Genomic DNA, 19,065 nt, shown 5'->3' with positions numbered 1-19,065 from the left:
TCTAAGTTGGCCAAAATAGGTATAACAGCGTAAGCAGTTCTTACGATTTGGACATGGCTTAACGTTATTGATTCCGCTTCTATCAACGGCCGAAGCTTGCACTGTGCTTGCATGCAATCTCTCTCTTAGCCAGTGAAAAATGGACGCAGTTTGGTCGGGTTTTGCAAGATAAATTGCATCGGGAATAAAGGATATGACAAAAGTGAATGTATTTGTCATAAAGGACTCAAACAAGAAATCGGTATTGAGGACATTACAAAGTTCTATAACTTCATACTAAAAAATAAATAAAAATTTCATTGGACTGCATGGAAGTCCAGCTGAGAACATCGAGACTTCTTTGAGGCCAGGAAATAGCCTCTGAGGTCTTAACAGACGCCACGTGATATTTGCGAGTGATGAACATATCATGCGAGCTACACTTGTCAGAATGTAAAAGGCATAATTTTAAAAAATTGTAACTTCAAATTCAGTACGTATAACAAAAAACAGGGGTTTCACAATGTATCTTTAAAAAGTGATATTTCTGTGCGAAGCGACACAGAAGCCCTTTCTCGGTTGTTATATTTACAAAGTTTAGTTTACGTCAATAGGTTTCGACTTGCCCCGTAAAAATCATCAATGTCCGAATTCCATCATTATATTTCATTATTTTCATGACACACATGATTGCGTCTTTCTGGGAGCAGTCAGAATTCATGAACGTTCAAATTTAATTTTCCTCGAGCAGTCAAAATTCATTACAATTCAAATTAACTTCCCTTGAAATATTCAAGACTTTCAAGACGATTTAGTAGTGAGTCACAATCAGTGCATTGCAAACAGTCTTTTAATTGACGACATGGAAAAGAGTGAACATAGCATTGCACAGTGTGTTTTAGTTCTCGACTATCTGATTTCAAAGTCGTCAACACAATGCTCCTCAACGTATATCCTCTTAACTAAGTTTCCTACAGTGAAGATCTAGTTATGTAGGAGAAACGTAAATCCCCTTCTTTTGACTCTTGATAGACAGCTGAAGGAGCAGGGATGTCATTGCTTTTTCTCCAAGCTTTTGCTTTTGCTAAAGGTCATCTAATTAAAGTTTAGCAGTATTCCATCTGTCGCAGAAATGCCAAAATTAGCTTTGAAAAACCTACAGGACACCTAGTAGCGTTCACAGCGTCCTACAATATAATGACTGCCAGACTTTAGTAGAACGCTGATGGTCTCGTAACTTTTGAAAATGGAGTTAACAGTCAAGCAGGGAATAATTTTGTTACTTTTAACATATCATAGGTTTATTTCGTCGTTTCAATTTTATTCAGCAAGCATCTACAATAGAGGCGAAGACAAATCATTCAACTATACTTTGTATTCTGTGTGTAAACTTATACGATGATAACGTTTAACAATGTTCAAGACGTAAAAGGCTCATCAGAAGGCAGTGAATACAACTTGTTAGTTCTAAGTAGCGTTGACGTTAAAAATATCGATCCTGATGGCATTTGAGCGACAGCTCTTCAACATATATACAAGTCTGAGATCAACAAAAGGCGTGGAGAAAGTTGAGTTCAAAGTTAGTGATCAGTATCGTTATAATGTGTACGCAACGAGATATTATAAATAGCTATTTACACTTTATGTTTTTTAAAATATAATTTTGCTTCATTTCAATTCTTTTCAATGAAATCGTCCCTCCTCTATTACTTTACCTTTTGCGGTCCAATCAAAGGTAGTAAAAACTGTCAAGGTTTTCCTAAATTGACAGAGTCTTCTCTATGCGTCATTTCAAGATTTCGGATCTTTGAAAGGCCATTATGAGTCATTGACTCGCCAAGAAGCTGGTTTGACTGACGAAAACAGTCAATCAATGTCATTGGATTCTACTTTGAATGATTGCGTCTTTTCTCTTGTTTTGAAAGGGTCATTCTTGGTACCTTTCCTACCTTTATATTTGAAATATGCCATTAGTAAGTGTTTGCTCAAAATTGATTGTTTTTGTCGAATCCTAAATGACGCAACTCGATTTACAAAAGACTCGCACGGTTCTTGAAAGTCAGCATATTCCTATAACGCCGGGAGCTCACAGTAATTCTTGCGGTCTTCGTTCTCGTACATCTGACTGTCACATTATCCTCATCGTAAATGTAGTCAGTCACACAAATGTCACGAACATTCGTTCGCCCAATTCTGTTCAAAACAAAGAAGTCGGCATTTCCCTAATTTTGTCGTGGTTAAAATATCAACTTTAAGGTTCACGGCATGCCATCAAGTCAAGCGCACTTACCCACGCCGCTTTACTCCAATCAGATAACGAGCCATTGACTTTGAAACGTGATGTGATAACGCCTATGTCGCAAGTGTCACGCAGCGTACGTGTTTGTCTCGCACTGGGATTTGTGGAGATAATGTAAAAAGGACTGTAACTTCCTATCTGCGATAAAAAGGGAACATCGCAGATCCCCTAGTATTTTCCTTTAACAAGTCTCTGTTTGTTTCATTTGATCACGTGTTTCAAAAGTGTCCTGTTCCGTAGGGAGAGCATGCTTATATCATCACATTTCCTCAAGCAAACCTCCAATTTAGTGCTATTATATTACAGTTTATTGAAATTCTGGCATGGAAGGAAGGAATTTTTGCTCTTGTCGAATTACTGCCTTTCACCAACGGACAACCGACGAATCATAACAATTGGCATGGAGATGTGCTTAAAATTAGCTTGAATAATACGAGGGGAATACTTAGCGAGGTCTGAAAACCCGTCGACTGTAGATTCTAACAGTATTTGACGGCCGTCGAACTACAAATGTTGAAAATACTTGTTATTTCGGCTCTTCTTTTCGGCTTATGATTTGTTAGTCCCGTACCTCTGGTAAGGTTGGCCTGTCAAGTTGAGGATTTGTTCGTCACGATGCGCACTATAAAGGGTTTTTTCCGAGAGTTTTCTTACAGAACCTTATTATGTGAACGTACAATTTCGAAAATTCCAAACTTTAAACGTACTTCCTGAGACAATTTACTGAATGTTCTGATTCACACAGACGTCAATTCACAGACAAAGGCATTGGTCTAAATGAAAATTTCCCGATCATTCGTCGATCATATGACCTGTATATAAACACTGTGACTACTTTCAAATGTGACTACTTTTAATATATATTTACAAAAATCAATTAATGAGTCATTCATTATCCACTCTTAAGTTTTTACTGATATAACAAGAAAGAGGCCAATGGGCATGCAGGAATGCAGCTTGTTTCCAGTTTAACTTGACTTTCCCTGACGTTACGTTCTGATACGGCCATTTCCCAAGAGTGTCAACAAAACGCTCTGACTTTTCCCAACTAAAATTCACTAAATTCGCTAAATTCACTACTGAAGATTCTCAGTATTACACTGTTACATAGGATTGATTGATGTTGGGTTCGTTTGTGAACTCATACAGAGGCTACTAATTCATCGCTGAAATGAGATTGCATCCAAAGGTCTTCACGTATTTCCAGCCTACTGGATATAAGATCATACCAATTTATCATCATAATTACTTCGCTGGTACTCTGATCCAACGCATAAGGTCATGATCTAACAGTTGGCGTTTCCTCTAAATGTGGTTTCGACATCATTAGTCATAAACATCGTTACAAATATGTCTGTAAGTTAACCACTAATCTTCGAGCGATTCCTGATTATATTGAAAGCCACGACGACGGGAAGATCAATTTGTTAGCCCCAGGGCACAAAATTGTTCTCCATAAAATGAAATAAATTTGTGCTGACCCTTAAAAGTCCAAGCACTTCCGATATTAGTGACGTATAAACTCAAAGTCTTCCATCAATATATGCAATACAACTGTACCTAGTGTGATAAAAGTGTATACTGTAGCATGCAGCAACATATATCTCCGGCAAATGACATTCCGCTATTAATCTAGGCATTAAAAGGCAAAGAGATTCAAGGGTCTCTTGTGTCAAGGATATTAAGCTGCATCAGTATAAATTATAGTTAGAAAACAAAGGAGGTATAAAAATGACACGTCACTACATATCACTGAATATCAGGTGTTAATCTTGTACACATACGAACAAGAAACTTAACGTCTTCGACTCGTTGAGTATCAGTATTACATACACACAATATTACATACACTCAGTATTACATACATACATACATACATACATGCATGCATGCATGCATGCATGCATGCATGCATGCATACATACATACATACATACATACATACATACATACATACATACATACATACATACATACATACATACATACGCCACCGACTCACCATATAAGCTCTCTTTGGTATTCAGACACAAACCAAGTGTGAGCTTAAAACGAGTTTCTGTAAGGTATTGTGAATTAGGAAAAAACATATTTTGTGACTTAGAGACCTGTTCGCTCTTGATTACTTCTCACGAGTAAATTTTCATAAATCAGAAAAGGAAATCACTCCAAGCTATTTAAATTATGAAGATACAGTTTTTATACATTGCCATCGTCTATTTTAGCTATATAAATAATGTCAACGATTTTAAGATAACTAGGAGACATTGTCTTTTATTTTCTACAACTGGTTACCATGACTTAATCTCCATCAATTCATTTCCTTTTTTCCCACCACCCCTTAACTAATGTCAATCTCCTTGTCTTCCTGGATTATATAGTGATAAAATCGGCAGATATCATCGAAATATTGATTTAGGTTGCTCGAAGTATTTAAAAAACCGTGACACCAAGGCATATTTCTTTCTAAGAACACGGTGAAAATACACCCACTCCTGCTTTTTTGCCCGAGTGAAGTTGCCTTGATATATTACTGAGTATCAACGGGAAAATAGTATTCACGCGGAAATCTGCAATTCCTTCTAGCGAAAATTTACTTGCCCAGGCATAGGCGCACGACGAATTTTAAAATAACTTGTCTGTAATTGAATGGTGAAACTTGCATTTTATTAACAACTGTGCAAACAGAAATCATGCGGACAGCTTTTGAGACATACTGTGAGCGGCGCCCACTACACGGCTGTGGCCGCTCGGCTATCTTGTACACATTACTCTAAAGGAACGAAACTATTAGGAAAATAATTTATAAAACGTTGTTGGCAACCCTGGGGATTCAAACTTCTCTGTGTTGTCGCATGCGTGGTACTAAATCGATCGACTGGGTTCTTGAAACACAAAAACTGCACCGGGCCATGTAATTGCTGGTAAGTCGCTAAATTTTACCTCCGGACAACTCCCGTGACACCGCCATTTTGAAGGCTCCCATATCACATGTATCAGTACGAATAACAATGACGTATTGGTTTAAAAGGAAAGTATGCGCATGCGTCAACTTCAAGCTGCACACTTTGAAAATGGCGCTGGCATGGGACTTGTCCGTAAAAAAACATTGCGCTAATTATCAGCCGTAGATAGGACCGATGTTGACTTTACAAGTTAGGAAGCCGATCGATCGATTTTTGTAAGTATTCCCTTGATTAAATTGAAGTTTGAATCTCGAGGATGGCCAATAACCAATAATTTCGTCTAATTTAAATATTATTTTCCAAATTTATTTTTCAAATACTTCGTACCTTCAGAGTAATGTGTACAAGACAGCCGAGCGGCCACAGCCGTGTTTTGGGCGCTGCTCACTGTATGTCTCAAAAGCTGCCTGCATGATTTCCGTTCGTACAGTTATCAATAAAATGCATGTTTCAACATTAAAATTGTAGACAAGTGATTTTAAAATTCGCCGTTTCTATAAAGTTAGTGACGTTAACAGTAGAGCTGAGCGGCCACAGCCGTGCACGGCCACCGTTCACTGTATGTCTCAATAGCTGCCCGCACGATTTCCGTTTGCACAGATTTTAATAAAATGCATGTTTCAACATTAAAATTACAGACAAGTGATTTCAAAAGACGTCGTGCGCCTGTGGCCCAGGTTGGTGTCTCGGCTACTTCTTGAACGTATAGCTAAGTTCGATGCTTCCAAGGTGATCTGGTCTATGTGACAGCATGTTTCCCGGCACTCATGAAATTATCCTGCAGTGAATCTTCAGTCACTCAGTTGCAACGGAATATCCCAGAGCGCGGCAACGAATAAGAAGTGAAGGAATAATATTGTATGGAAACTTATTTTTACCAATTATCCTTCAACAGCGAGGGTAATATAAGTGCATCAAATCAACCTGCCCGGAGGCATGGCAAAACATAGGAAAATACCTAGATACTTTGTAGCTTTTACTAGGGTTATCAAATATCGCGAAAATTTCCAACACCTCGTTAAGCTTTGAATTGAAATTGTCGACGTGACAGTCATGAAAGTTTTAGATCATCCAGGGTCTGCGTGCCCCTGATAATCATTGTATATCACATGTCTGCTTCAGCTTGAATAAAGACAAAAAATTGTGTGCTGATGTTCAAACTGTTACTATATAGTGAGGTCACCCATTGTGCAAACAGTTCTATTTTCATTTTGATAACAATCCAGGCTTAAAAACACATGACGTTTCATATATTTGCTTACGTGACAAATGTGAAGGTTTACATTCAGGACTGTGATTGTAAAAACAGTTTTTTTCATTCCTACAGCATAAGTTACTGGTATATCTGTTCGCCTGAAGCATGCAATGGAGCTGTCGAAGCGTTTCTTTTCAAATGACATGTAGGCTCTTAAAGTAATGGCACTATTATGTTAGGCTGGCATTTATCCCTCACTACGTAAAATTCAGCTATCTAAGGTTGAAAATTTTACAAGAACTATTTGTAAGAAACATAATTACTGTGAAACCTAGAATTTCCATACAAAAGTTTAAACCTGAAAGCCGCAAAAGAAATATGCTACGCCAGTAATTATCGAGTCAAACCCTGGTTATCCGAAGCTGACGGCATATTCGTACTATATCGTTTATTCAATAGACAAGCAACGTTGAAAGTTTTCCCTATAACTGGTGGAAATTTGATTATCTTGTAAGTTGAAAAACTAGCATATCATCATTATATTGAGGCAAAAAACATGTGAAATCATCCGGTCAACATGTTCTCGCGGTGGATATTACAATATGATTGCATGACTGTTATATTACATGTCACACGAAAGATAAAAAAAACCAGAACATACAAAAGATAAGGAGATCAGTGCAATGTCAGTTCCGTCCCAAGTCAGAGTGAAAATAGAAGGCAAGGAGCTGTAAATTGAGTTTTCACTATTTTTTACATGGCAATTGCGACTTTACTTGTCCTCTATTACGGTATGTAAAGATATACTCACTGTATAGCTTGTCAACTAAGCCACTTAATGTATAGGGTCCACTGTTATAGTTGACATGTGAATTCTAGACCGGAGTGCAGTTCAATTTTTAACAGTTACTGTACTATTTTACGATTTCACACAATGCTAACGAGCCGAGTTATATATATTCCAATGGGTTTTGTCCAGTCATACGAGAAATAAATGTTTACATACGATTCGAAAATAGCTAATATTACCAAAACACATAGCCACTGAACCTTTTGAGTAAGATTTGTAGTTACTCTCAGACTAATTTCTGTTCGGCGGAATGCGTATTCAAATTGGTACAGCAAGTACAGTGACAAAACGAACATGGATTTACTTTGATTGGATTCTTCGTTTGATTTCGGCAAACATTTCACACTTATTGTGCACATTTTATTAAATTAGAAATAGCGTGTGTACAAGCTGAATGAGAAAAGTACAAGAGAAATAAAAAAATGCATCTCGTTTTCCTTCAAATCTGTATTTAGTACTACAGTTGACATCCCCCTAATCTGGTGAATGTGGGTGAATCCATAAAGGTCAGACGGATATCACACTGTTGATATCTCAGGCACTCATCATATTGACAACAGGCCGCTTAAAAGGCACATACTAAATCAGTTTATAGTATAAATATTGTATTATAACATAACATATTGTCTCTACTACAGAGCGCCAAATGCTTCAAAAATAGTTATAATTATGTCAACTTTACATTTCTTTACTACATAATACTCCCGAATATTTTAAATCAAAGTATATTTTAGATGAAACATTCAATTATAAATTTCAACAATATAATTTGGGAAGAAAAACTACTTTTCTGGCTGATTTTTTGGCATTCTTTTATCCGAATTGTATTTGAGAGAATACTTGACAATTTTTACTTTAATGATAGGTATTTTGAAATATTTGACGACGTACAATGTACTCAAAGTCACTGAAAATTCAAACACACTCAAAGGACTTTTTCAGAAAAGCTACAGCACTATTTGAGGTCAAAAATACCACATTCTACAAATGATTGTATGGTTACAACCGAAATATACATGACACACCTTAAATATACATCCAACCGCAAGAGTATCCCTTGTTTTAAAATAGGAACTTAAGTCATATCATTATAGACAAAACTTTTATCCCAACTTCCACGCACTGTGTGTTATATCAATGGATGACTTTCCAAGGAGAAACGACCAGATAAACTCCAACTTTGGTAGGATTGATAATAAAATAAGGTCTAATTCTAGGGCTTGGGTATTTAAAAGCATAATTTTTATGACGTCTTTCTTCATTTATTTTGATGCACAACGTTCTTTAGAATAACGAAGGACTGCTTTAGTTTGAGAACTTATGTCAGCATGCCTTTATCATACCACACTGTTAGGGTCTATGATGATACAAATCATTTTCGAAAATTTTAAAACGTGTGGTGACTTTCTATGTGTGAAGATAACGGGTACAAAATCCCTTTCCATACATCATAAATTTCTGTAGGTATATGATTGGGTCGGCCATACATTTTTCTGATCTGACGTCAAGGAAGCGAGTAATAATACAAATCAAGTTGGTATTTGGGCATGTGTGTTCCTCTGAAGGTTCCGAGACGGCTTGTTTCTATCATCCTGGACTCCCTATGTTCTTCAACCAGTGAACGGGACTAGATACCATTGGGCACCAACGATACTTACAGTTCATTAAAAAGTTCACATCCATGCTACACTGTACAATCATGGACATACAACAGCGGACATTATGGTAAGTCAGCCAACACTATTTGATAAGAAGAAAATAATTGTCCCATTGTTCGGTGAAAACCCACTTCAGGAAACACATGAAAAATATGGCGTCTCCTCCCCATTACGTCCTATGGGACATTAGTGTCGTAAACATTTTCACGACTATTCACATTTAATGATAGCAAATTAGGCTGTTTTGCTTTCAAGGTTTCCTCATACATGTTCTTTTAGGGTCTTTACTTGAGTGTATGGGCACTGAAAATATTTAATTCAATTTTAATACCGAAATAACATTTTCTTGTGTATTCAAATCTTCGCGGGGTGTGCTGCGGCATTTTGTAATACTGACGTGTTTTGTAATAAATTACGCAAAATGTAATAAGGGGTATCAGCATTTTGTAATAACTGACGCATTTTGTAATAACGTCTGCAGTATTTTGTAATAAACCAGTCTACGCGTTTTGTAACAAGGGTATCAGCATTTTGTAATAAAAAATTGTCTACACAAAATGTAACAAGGGTATCAGCATTTTGTAATAATTCGCACTTTGTAATAACAGTTAACGCATTTTGTAATAATTTTAAAAACTTTTCCCAGTTTTAAAGTATTAATAGATATGTTATTGACTTTGGAATGGTATTACAAAGTGTGTGTTTACTCGTTAAGTAAGTACAAAAATTGATCGCTCCCTGACTTCAATTTCAAATTAGAAAGACTTAATTTTAGATAGCTGTCAATCAGTATTTTTACCAACTGATCATTGAGGCAGGTAACTTGACTAGTTTATTATCATATATTTGAGAGAATCATTGATATACACAGTCAGTTGATTTATTAAATAGAGGATAACGACATTCTTTCTGATGTATTGCAGACAACCAGCAATCAACAGGTAGATACACAGATAGAATGAACTATAATAACATAAAATAAATTATTATACATCTGCCTTCGCAAACAATACAATCGAGCTTCCGTAAAAACGGGCACGTAACGGGCATGCAATAACCCCTTTACTTTTATATTTGATGATAAACATTACGTCATTGAATGGCTTCATACTGAAACTCCATACTGTACTTAAAAAATAACTTCTGATAAAAGAAACAGAAGTAAATGTATTACGACTGTTTGAAGGTGAAAAATATTATGAGGTAATAACGAAATTTCACCAAGACCGCACTGTACAAATATGGCACGACATCGCTGCTCGGCTCGTACATCGAATGTTGGATGAGCGCGCGATGTAAACAAAGATGACGCTTACCCTTAACCCGCTCGCAGTTAAGAGGGCGATGCAGAATATGCCTCTAAAGTGTATGGACTAATGCATCGGAAACGACGGGTGCATATATTCTTCATAAAAAGGGAGATGTATGATAATATTTATTACGAAAATATCGCAAAGTAAGCACTTAGACATTAGTGCAACGCATCGCCCGACGCGCTAATGACTACATGTATGTGTCTTTATACATCCTTTGCGTTATTTTCGTAATAACCTTAACTATACTGAAGTAATCTAACGTAAGCAAAACTAAAACTAAACTAAACTAAACTAAACTAAACTAAACGAAACTAAAATAGTCAGAATAATCTGATGTTTTAGTGATTTGACTTATTTAGCTACTAAAACGGAAGTATATCTGACCTGTTGAGTATGTATGTATGTATGTATGTATGTATGTATGTATGTATGTATGTATGTATGTATGTCTCTATGTATCTATCTATCTATCTATCTATCTATCTATCTATCTATCTATCTGTCTGTCTGTCTGTCTGTCTGTCTGTCTATCTTTCTATGGCTGTTATCATTTAATGATAATAGCAGATATTTGGCAGGTATAACCAGTAGGATAGCGAATCAAATGTACCTGAATCATAGTATTGCAGGGCAGCTTATCCTAGCTCGCTGGCTAGACAAATGTCACCATTGGGCGATAGCGTAGATTTAAAGGAGCAACACAACAGGAAAGAAATAAATTTGAGAAAACAAAACCATGGCTCAGTAGATATGAATTGTCACCTTTTATATACAAGGAAAAGTGGCTGGTCTGTCGATAGAGCTTTATTTTGTCCTTGTCTATGGGATGATTAAAATAAATTATCATTCAGTATTTTAATTGACTGCATAACGTCAGTGTTTATCAGTATATTTTGATAAATATCAGCTGTCAGCATTGACATATTAACGTGCCCCTCCCTTCTTATTACCGTAAATTATCGACAATCAACTTTAGAGAAACACATATCATACGTATAGAAGTTGCTTAGAATACTGCAACCTTTCGTACATTTATTTTGCACTTTAACCCTTTGCACCCTAAGGCCCTGGGGTGGAGTTGACATTTGGAATACCGTCTAGCATGACGTCTGACTTCTTAAATTAACAAAGACTGTACACCACACCATTATATTTTTGGAATCACCAAAAAATATTTTGTCCCAAAAATATGCAAATTATGGTCACGTGACCTCATTAAGTATTCAAAATGGCCGCCAATATATAAAATCTTGTATTTTTCTAACATATTTCTTTATTTTCATGGGAATTCCTCATTAATTCATCATTTTTCATCACCAAACCTGTTTTCTATCACGTCAGCATGGACTGAAATGAAATTGTGACAAAAATTTTGAAAAAACACTGATATTTTGTATCATTTTGACCTGCTAAGTGTAATGTAAACAAAGGCTCTGTATAAGTGTTAGGTCTGTCAAAGCATAATGTAACATAACATCCAGCACCTAATATTATGAAATATTTCCCACAGTAAGTATGTATATTTTGAATGACAATGACACACTTGTCCCAAAATATGCTAATACTGGTCATGTGACCTAATTAGGTATTCAAAATGGCCGCAAACAATATAAATTTATCATTATCTTTACATGTTTTCCAGTTTTCCAGTAAAAGATAATCGATATTTTATCATATCCCAATGCTAAATCACATTTTGTAGTCCCATTACCATGGACTTTGATGTAAACTTTATACATTATGATAAACTTTACACAGATTTGATAAACCGTGCACAGATTTTCTTGTCTTCACTCATAAGTCAAGAATTACACACAGCGCCCTTGAATAGGGGTCAGACAGGTCAAGGTATCCTATTTTATACCTTCTGACTATTGAATTTATCAAACTTTGTCCACAATTACAAGATATTTTTTGAATTGTAGTATTACAATAGCCCCCAAAATATGCGAATACTGGTCACATGACCTCATTAAATATAAGAATTGCCACCAGTATTCTAAATTTACAATTTCACATATTGCTTCTCTTTCTGACGACATTCTAAAGAAGTTATCACTTCCAATTTCTCAATTATGTCTAAATGTACACTAGATTCTGTTGTCTACAACTGATGGTTCCAGGAAATGTTTGTAACATCATTTTTATGAACTCAATAAAAGCCTCGTTCAAATCACAGTGTACACTAACAATACAATCATTTTGCAAAACTCAGAATTTGATTATTCGAGTTTTGCAAACTTTATCCAATATACATGCAAAAACATAAGAATACACAATTTTATTGTACCCAAAAAACAATATTTATTGTTTATCTTTAGTAAAAAAAGTAAAAATAATGTAGCAACGCCCTAAAAACCAGACCAAAACCCTCAAAATGTCTCAAGGGAACCATTTCTGGATAAAGTGGGTTTTGTGGCATGTCCATCATTAGTATAATAAAATTAGGTCTTAGAAAACAACACTGTCAATATTGATGATGTCGCTGTCTTTTATCATATTCTGAGCTCTGCATGTCATCTCCAAGCCTTTCTCTTTCCATCCACCAACAGTAACATTGAAGAGAAAAAAATGCAGAACGGTTCGCAGTATATTGTCTTTTCAAAGTACAGTACTGTATGTAAAACCTACTAAAACTTTCTCGGTTTGTTTTCTCAATTATAAATCGCATGCAAGAAATCTCATTCTGTCTTCAATTGCATTTTGAGTATCAACTCAGACCCCCATATATGGCGTTATTATGATAACCTAGCCTCGGTAGTGAAATATAATATCGACATCATTATATGCTATTACATTTTTACGTATTCAGAAACCACAAAGCATTTTGAAATACATACAATATCAGCGGATGTTTATAATTATTACAAAATGCGTTAACTTATGTTACAAAACGCGTTTTATTACAAAACGCTGATACCCTTATTACAAATCGCGTAAACAATATTTTATTACAAAATGCTGATACCCTTATTACAAAATGCGTAGACCATTTTATTACAAAATGCTGATACCCTTATTACATTTTGCGTAAGTTGTTACATAATGCGTCGTATTACAAAATACCGCAGTACACGGGGTAACATCTTTATTTTTTATGTTTTCAAAACTAACCATGAGAAATTTGGTAGTTGAAGTGACACCACGTTGCGATTACTACATGACTGATAACATGATCATGTCGTTTTGGTGGGCATATTTTCTTAGCGATTGCAATATTCTTATGGGCAATCCGGTTTTACTATAAATTCGACTCTACCTCGTGATGCAAAAAACGACTACAGACGGTTTCAAAAGCGACGAGACTAGTTTAATACCTCCTGCTATCAAAGATATAACATGGCCGTTGAACGACAGAAATGGACTTCAAGGTACAAAGAGATCATCATCCCGGACATTCAATGGTAGAATCATTGTATTTTTTTGTCTGCAATCTAGTTACTGATAATTGACGATTCTGCTTGGGATGACTTGCATTTTTCGATGTAAGCTATTAAATTAAACAAACCAGAGAAGCAGTTGCACCTTACATTAACAGCCCTACAAGGTGTAGCTCAAACTAAGACCCAGGTATTTTGACAGTCAAAGCTGAAAGACAGACGTAGTATATATCGAACACATGGAGCGCAGAGCTATCTTTGGAAACACTTGCTGCACAGTTCGAGGCACATCTGACTTCTTGTTTTATTCAGTAAATAAGCAGCTGAATCCCTTTAAAGGTGCCAGTGCGTTGTTATGCAGCTAAAGTGTCCGACTTTGCTCTGGTAACCAGTGGCAGCCTCAGCCGACGCTAGTCTAAGACCTTTCGCGTTGTGTCAGTCGATATGCCATTCCCATTAGAATACGGAGTGGAGAGTGAAGACAAACGCTTCCGTGATCGCTTGCAAGCACATGGTGATTTTTCGGGACCACGACAAAACCCACTGCGCATAACTATATCCTTGATACCAACCTGGAAAAAGATATAGTTTTATCGTTTGTTTGGGGAGAGACAGAGACAGAGAAAAAGAGACAGAGACAGGCAGACAGACAGACAGAGTGAGTGTGTGTGTAGGTGTACGTGCATTTGTCTTTCTCCAAAACAAAAGAACAAAGACAGACATTCTGACAGCAGTTCAATTGAACACACGACGCGGAGTAGAAGACAGACTTCTGATAAGACTAGACGTGTAAACGGTACACTGCGAGAGTAAGCATCTCTGACGAGGATTTATTGTATTATGTTTTTCAATATTCCTGTCAATAAACCAAATTCATACCAATAAAATCGACACTCGTGTAAGGCGGTAATAAGAACAATCAGATATCTGTTATAACATTATATGTAGCAGGTTTCATCAACTTTCGCACAGTACTCTCAGAGTTAAATCACTAATTACAAAACTTTATTGAATATGTAAATGAGCTAATTATTAACTTGACACGCCCAATGCTTCTCAGTACAATTCAATATTTATCAGATCAATATCTGTAGCAAGTTTCATCAAATGTAATGCTGTAATTTTTGAGTAATAAAACTAATTAAAAAGTTCATTAAATATGCAAATTAGCCCTTAATTAACTCCACACATCTAAATGCTTTATACCACAATTAGATATCTGTCGGATCAGTATCTGCAGCACATTTCATCATATTTGGTGCATTTACTAATTATATAACTTAATAAAATATGCAAATGAGCTATTTGTTAACTTGACACTGCCAAAAGCTTGTCAGTACAGTAAGATATTTATCAGATCAATATCTGTACCAAATTACACTGACTTGGGTGCCGTAATTTCAGAGTTATATACCTAATTACAAAGTTCATTAAATATGCAAATGAACCCTTAATTAACTTGATACTACTAAGTGCTTCACACCACCGTTAGATGTCAATCAGGTCAGTATCTGCAGCAGAATTCATCAAATTTGGTGCAGTTATATCAGAGTTATATGACTAATTATAAAACATCATAAAACATGCAAATGAGCTATTTATTAACCTGAAACTGCCCGATGCTTCTAAGTATAATTAGATATATATCAGATCAATCTTTGTTGCACATATCATTAAGTTTGGTGCAGGAATTTCAGAGTTATGTCACTAATAACAAAAATTCATTAAATATGCAAATGAGCAGATAATTGACATGACACTCACAGTATCATTATAATGTTCTGAGATTGTCATCTGTGAAAAGTTTCATGAAATTTGGTGCAGTATTTCTTGATATATGTCTACACTGTCATTACCGTCTCCTAAGGGAAACCATTGTACGGAAAAAAAATAATATGTCATAACTTCATTAATATGCAAGCCACACTAACCAAAATCTAATCAGTTCTTGCAAGTAGCATATGTTACCTTTGTATTAAATCTGACTTGAATCTGTCCAGGCGTTTTTGAGTTATCGTGAAAACAGACAGAGAGACAGACACACATACACACACACACTAACACAAACACACACACGGACAGATAGACAGACATCGCTATGACATTAGCCCACGTGTGAACACGTGAGCTAAAAACGGTGAGTGGCGTGAGTATTTTTTGATAATGTGTAAAAGAATGAAATTTTCTATTTTTAATGCATACTTCGAAGTAAACACAATGATCTTGACTTTTTGTTGCAACTTTATCGGATAATTGTATCTTATGGGTAAGATGTTTCGTGTAAGGACATACATATAGTAACGTGTTCGCGTTCGTGCATATTCCACTTGAAATTCTTGATAAAAATAACATCTCTGAGTTGATTCAAGTCTCACGCCTCGAAGATAATTGAAGTAGTGTCAACACCTTTATAGCTGTGTTCGTATTCCTGCATTTTGCACTTGAAACTTTTCATAGAAATAATATCCCTGAGTGGATTTACAAATCATATCTCAATGATAACAGTTTGACTGCTGTACTCAATAGTGTATAAATTTCAAAACTTTTTACCACCTTTGGCATTCAATCAGCAACCTTTTCACATTACCCTTTACGTAAATAGTTATCTAAATAGATGCATGGTCTCAAAAGACTAGTCTCAAAATTGGAAAGCATGGTTTGTCGATTCGAATTGGCATATGATCACTTTCTTTAATATCATTCCCTTCTTTTGAAAAATAGTCCGTCTTACTCTTTGCCTGGACTTGCGATATTGTGTAATGGCAACAATCCTTTTTGCACAAATGTGAAGGCCGTTTCCCTAATTATACACTTTCGCTGATCAAAAGCGATCATCGCGACGGTTCCATCCCTTTCTGATGAACAACCTCGGCAATATCAAAAGAGACTTAAAGATGAAGTGCACGCTGCATATGATATTGCAACATGATTAGAGCGTACAGGATGTACTGAAAGCTTGATAACCGTATGACTCGATGAAAGGAATTAGATAATGTCTCGACTAAAGCGCACATGGGAATTACTAAATGATCATTTCCAGACAAGATTGCGATCTTATGAAATTATATCGTCTCAACCATGAGGAGTTAATACGGTCGTTATCGGTCGCTTCCATTGATGAAGCTTGCAAGTTTCAGATGTAGGTATTAGGAGGGAATTAGCTTTGTACACGCATAAACCCCACAGATCTTATCTGGCCACTCGAGTTTAACCTGAATTAACAATAAACATGTAACCTCCGACAAATCTTTCGATTAGTAATCCGTTGAGGTATCTTTACTCAATCATGTATCGGCCGTTTTGAAATCTTGTTATCGGAGCATACTTGTAATTTAACGACCTTTCCCTGGCGCTTTGCCGTATCAGTGTTGTGACTTTTATCGGCCGCTTCACTTACATCGTCAACTGGAGTACGTGTTTTACCTATCCCTGCATGCAAGGGTAGATAATCACACTTTGGTAGTGCAGTGTCAGCCAATTTCACTGATTTGAATCGAAATACAAGGCATATTTCATGTTTATATTAATATTTTCTTGAAACCTCACAAAACACTTGGGACAACAAGCAATTAGGTGAAAGACGTATTCAAAAATTAACGTATAATCATACCTCGCTTTGGCAATGAACCTGAGCTAGCGATAGGATTAAAACGAGGTAAAACGGGCTTTACGCCTTTTAAGTTCAACACATATACGAACACGCGACAGTGAGTGTGTATATCCTTCAACTCGTCAAAACCGAGTGCTATGCTGTAATTCGAAGTTTCTACATAGCGTTGATCTGCGAGTGCAAGTTGCCCGTAAGCCGAATACTACGAATATGTACGATGTGCGTTTATGTAACCAAAAAGTGCAAGATTGAACAGATTTTAAAAATGGATACTAGTATTCAAATATTTCAATAGTAACCCTGAGCAACCTAACTTTGTACTTTTCCCCCTCTACAAGATGGTCTATGGTACGATGAAATAACAAAGAAATGTACCTACCCTAAAAGTGTCGTTTAAAAACGTATAGATGATGGGATTCATAAAACTGTTCGACATCGCAAGCCATAGGACACAGGCATTGACTTTCCTCAGCGTATTCTGCCGATCTGGGTCATCAAACATGTATGGTGAGAACGTCTCAATTAAGTTGAACACTTGAAGAGGCAGCCAGCACACAGTGAACATTAGAACAACTACGATCAACATCTTGATCACCTGTTAGTCGATTCAATAGAAATTACCGTTCGTGAATATCTTTCAATTAATCGTTTATGAACGTTCGAAGTACCACGTGAATAGATATCCTGTCGCCATGGGACTGACACATATCCTATAAATGCAAAGCCTACAAATCTCGAAACGATCGACAGAACAAAACATTTGCCCTCATTTAATTAACTTTCTATCAATCTAGATCTCCGTAATGCTATATCAATAAGTCATGCCAATGACAAAAACATATGTATTAGCATGTATGTATGTATGTATGTATGTATGTATGTATGTATGTATGTATGTATGTATGTATGTATGTATGTATGTATGTATGTATGTGCGTATGTATCTATCTATCTATCTATCTATCTATCTATCTATCTATCTATCTATCTATCTTTCTTTCTATCTATCTATCTATCTATAGTATCTATCTATCTATCTATCTATCTATCTATCTATCTATCTATCTATCTATCTATCTATCTATTTACGGATGGATGGATCGATGGATTGATTGACGGATGCAGTATAGATGTATGCATATAGGTGTACAGATAGATGAGTGTATAGATAGATGTATAGTTGTATAGTCGTATATACAAAGGCAGGTAGGGGGCAGGTAGGTTGATGATCATGTAATGTTTTAAGGTAAGAAAAATACCTGCGTTTCCCTACCTTCTTCTTCTTATGCGAATATATCTTGTCCCTTTGTTTGTCTGGATTACCAGGAGGTTTCCTTCCCCACAACTTCCTCCCAATACTGAAGTATGCAGAAAGCAGAGCTGACAGTGGCAAGCAGTATATTATCAAAACCATGCATATTTCATGTGCTGTTTCAGCGACAACTGAAGGCCACCATTCGGTACACAGGTAGACCACTTCCTCTCCGTAGCTGAATGGTTTTGCTTTAGCAAAAGCGGCTTGTACTGATGCCATGGGTACTGAAGCTAGCCATATGGATGCTACCAGGAGTTTCACTCTGTTTTTGGTCACTCTTGCCTTCAGGGGCCACATTATGGCCAAGTATCGATCGATGCCAATGACGGCCAATGTGTAGACACTCACAAAAACAGATACCTTCGGGGTAGAAAAATTGCAAAAGTATAAATTTTGATCAACCTATACCATTGAATTAAGTTGACTAATTCCAGACCTGTCATTCAAAACATGCAGTTAATCACGTGTATGGATAGCATTTCGTTCTTTGTTTAATT

The 19,065-nt window shown here is 36.2% G+C and overlaps 1 protein-coding gene across 1 annotated transcript in view; it reads right to left on the bottom strand.

The window, feature by feature from the left end:
- The window catches only part of LOC139123341 (RYamide receptor-like), a 32,080-nt gene extending 13,215 nt beyond the window's left edge, over window positions 1-18,865 (bottom strand). The window contains exons 1-2 of the mRNA XM_070689495.1: window positions 18,527-18,865; window positions 17,633-17,848 (exon numbers count right to left, since the gene is read on the bottom strand). Of these exons, the coding sequence (XP_070545596.1) occupies window positions 17,633-17,848; window positions 18,527-18,865 (555 nt within the window). The remainder of the gene's footprint in view (window positions 1-17,632; window positions 17,849-18,526) is intronic.
- Between the last annotated feature and the right edge of the window lie 200 nt (window positions 18,866-19,065).

Source organism: Ptychodera flava, chromosome 22 (genome assembly GCF_041260155.1).
Source record: "Ptychodera flava strain L36383 chromosome 22, AS_Pfla_20210202, whole genome shotgun sequence".
NCBI classification, from domain to species: Eukaryota; Metazoa; Hemichordata; class Enteropneusta; family Ptychoderidae; genus Ptychodera; species Ptychodera flava.
The sequence above is the reverse complement of the archived record's forward strand: the minus strand, read 5'-3'. Positions and strand labels throughout refer to the sequence as shown.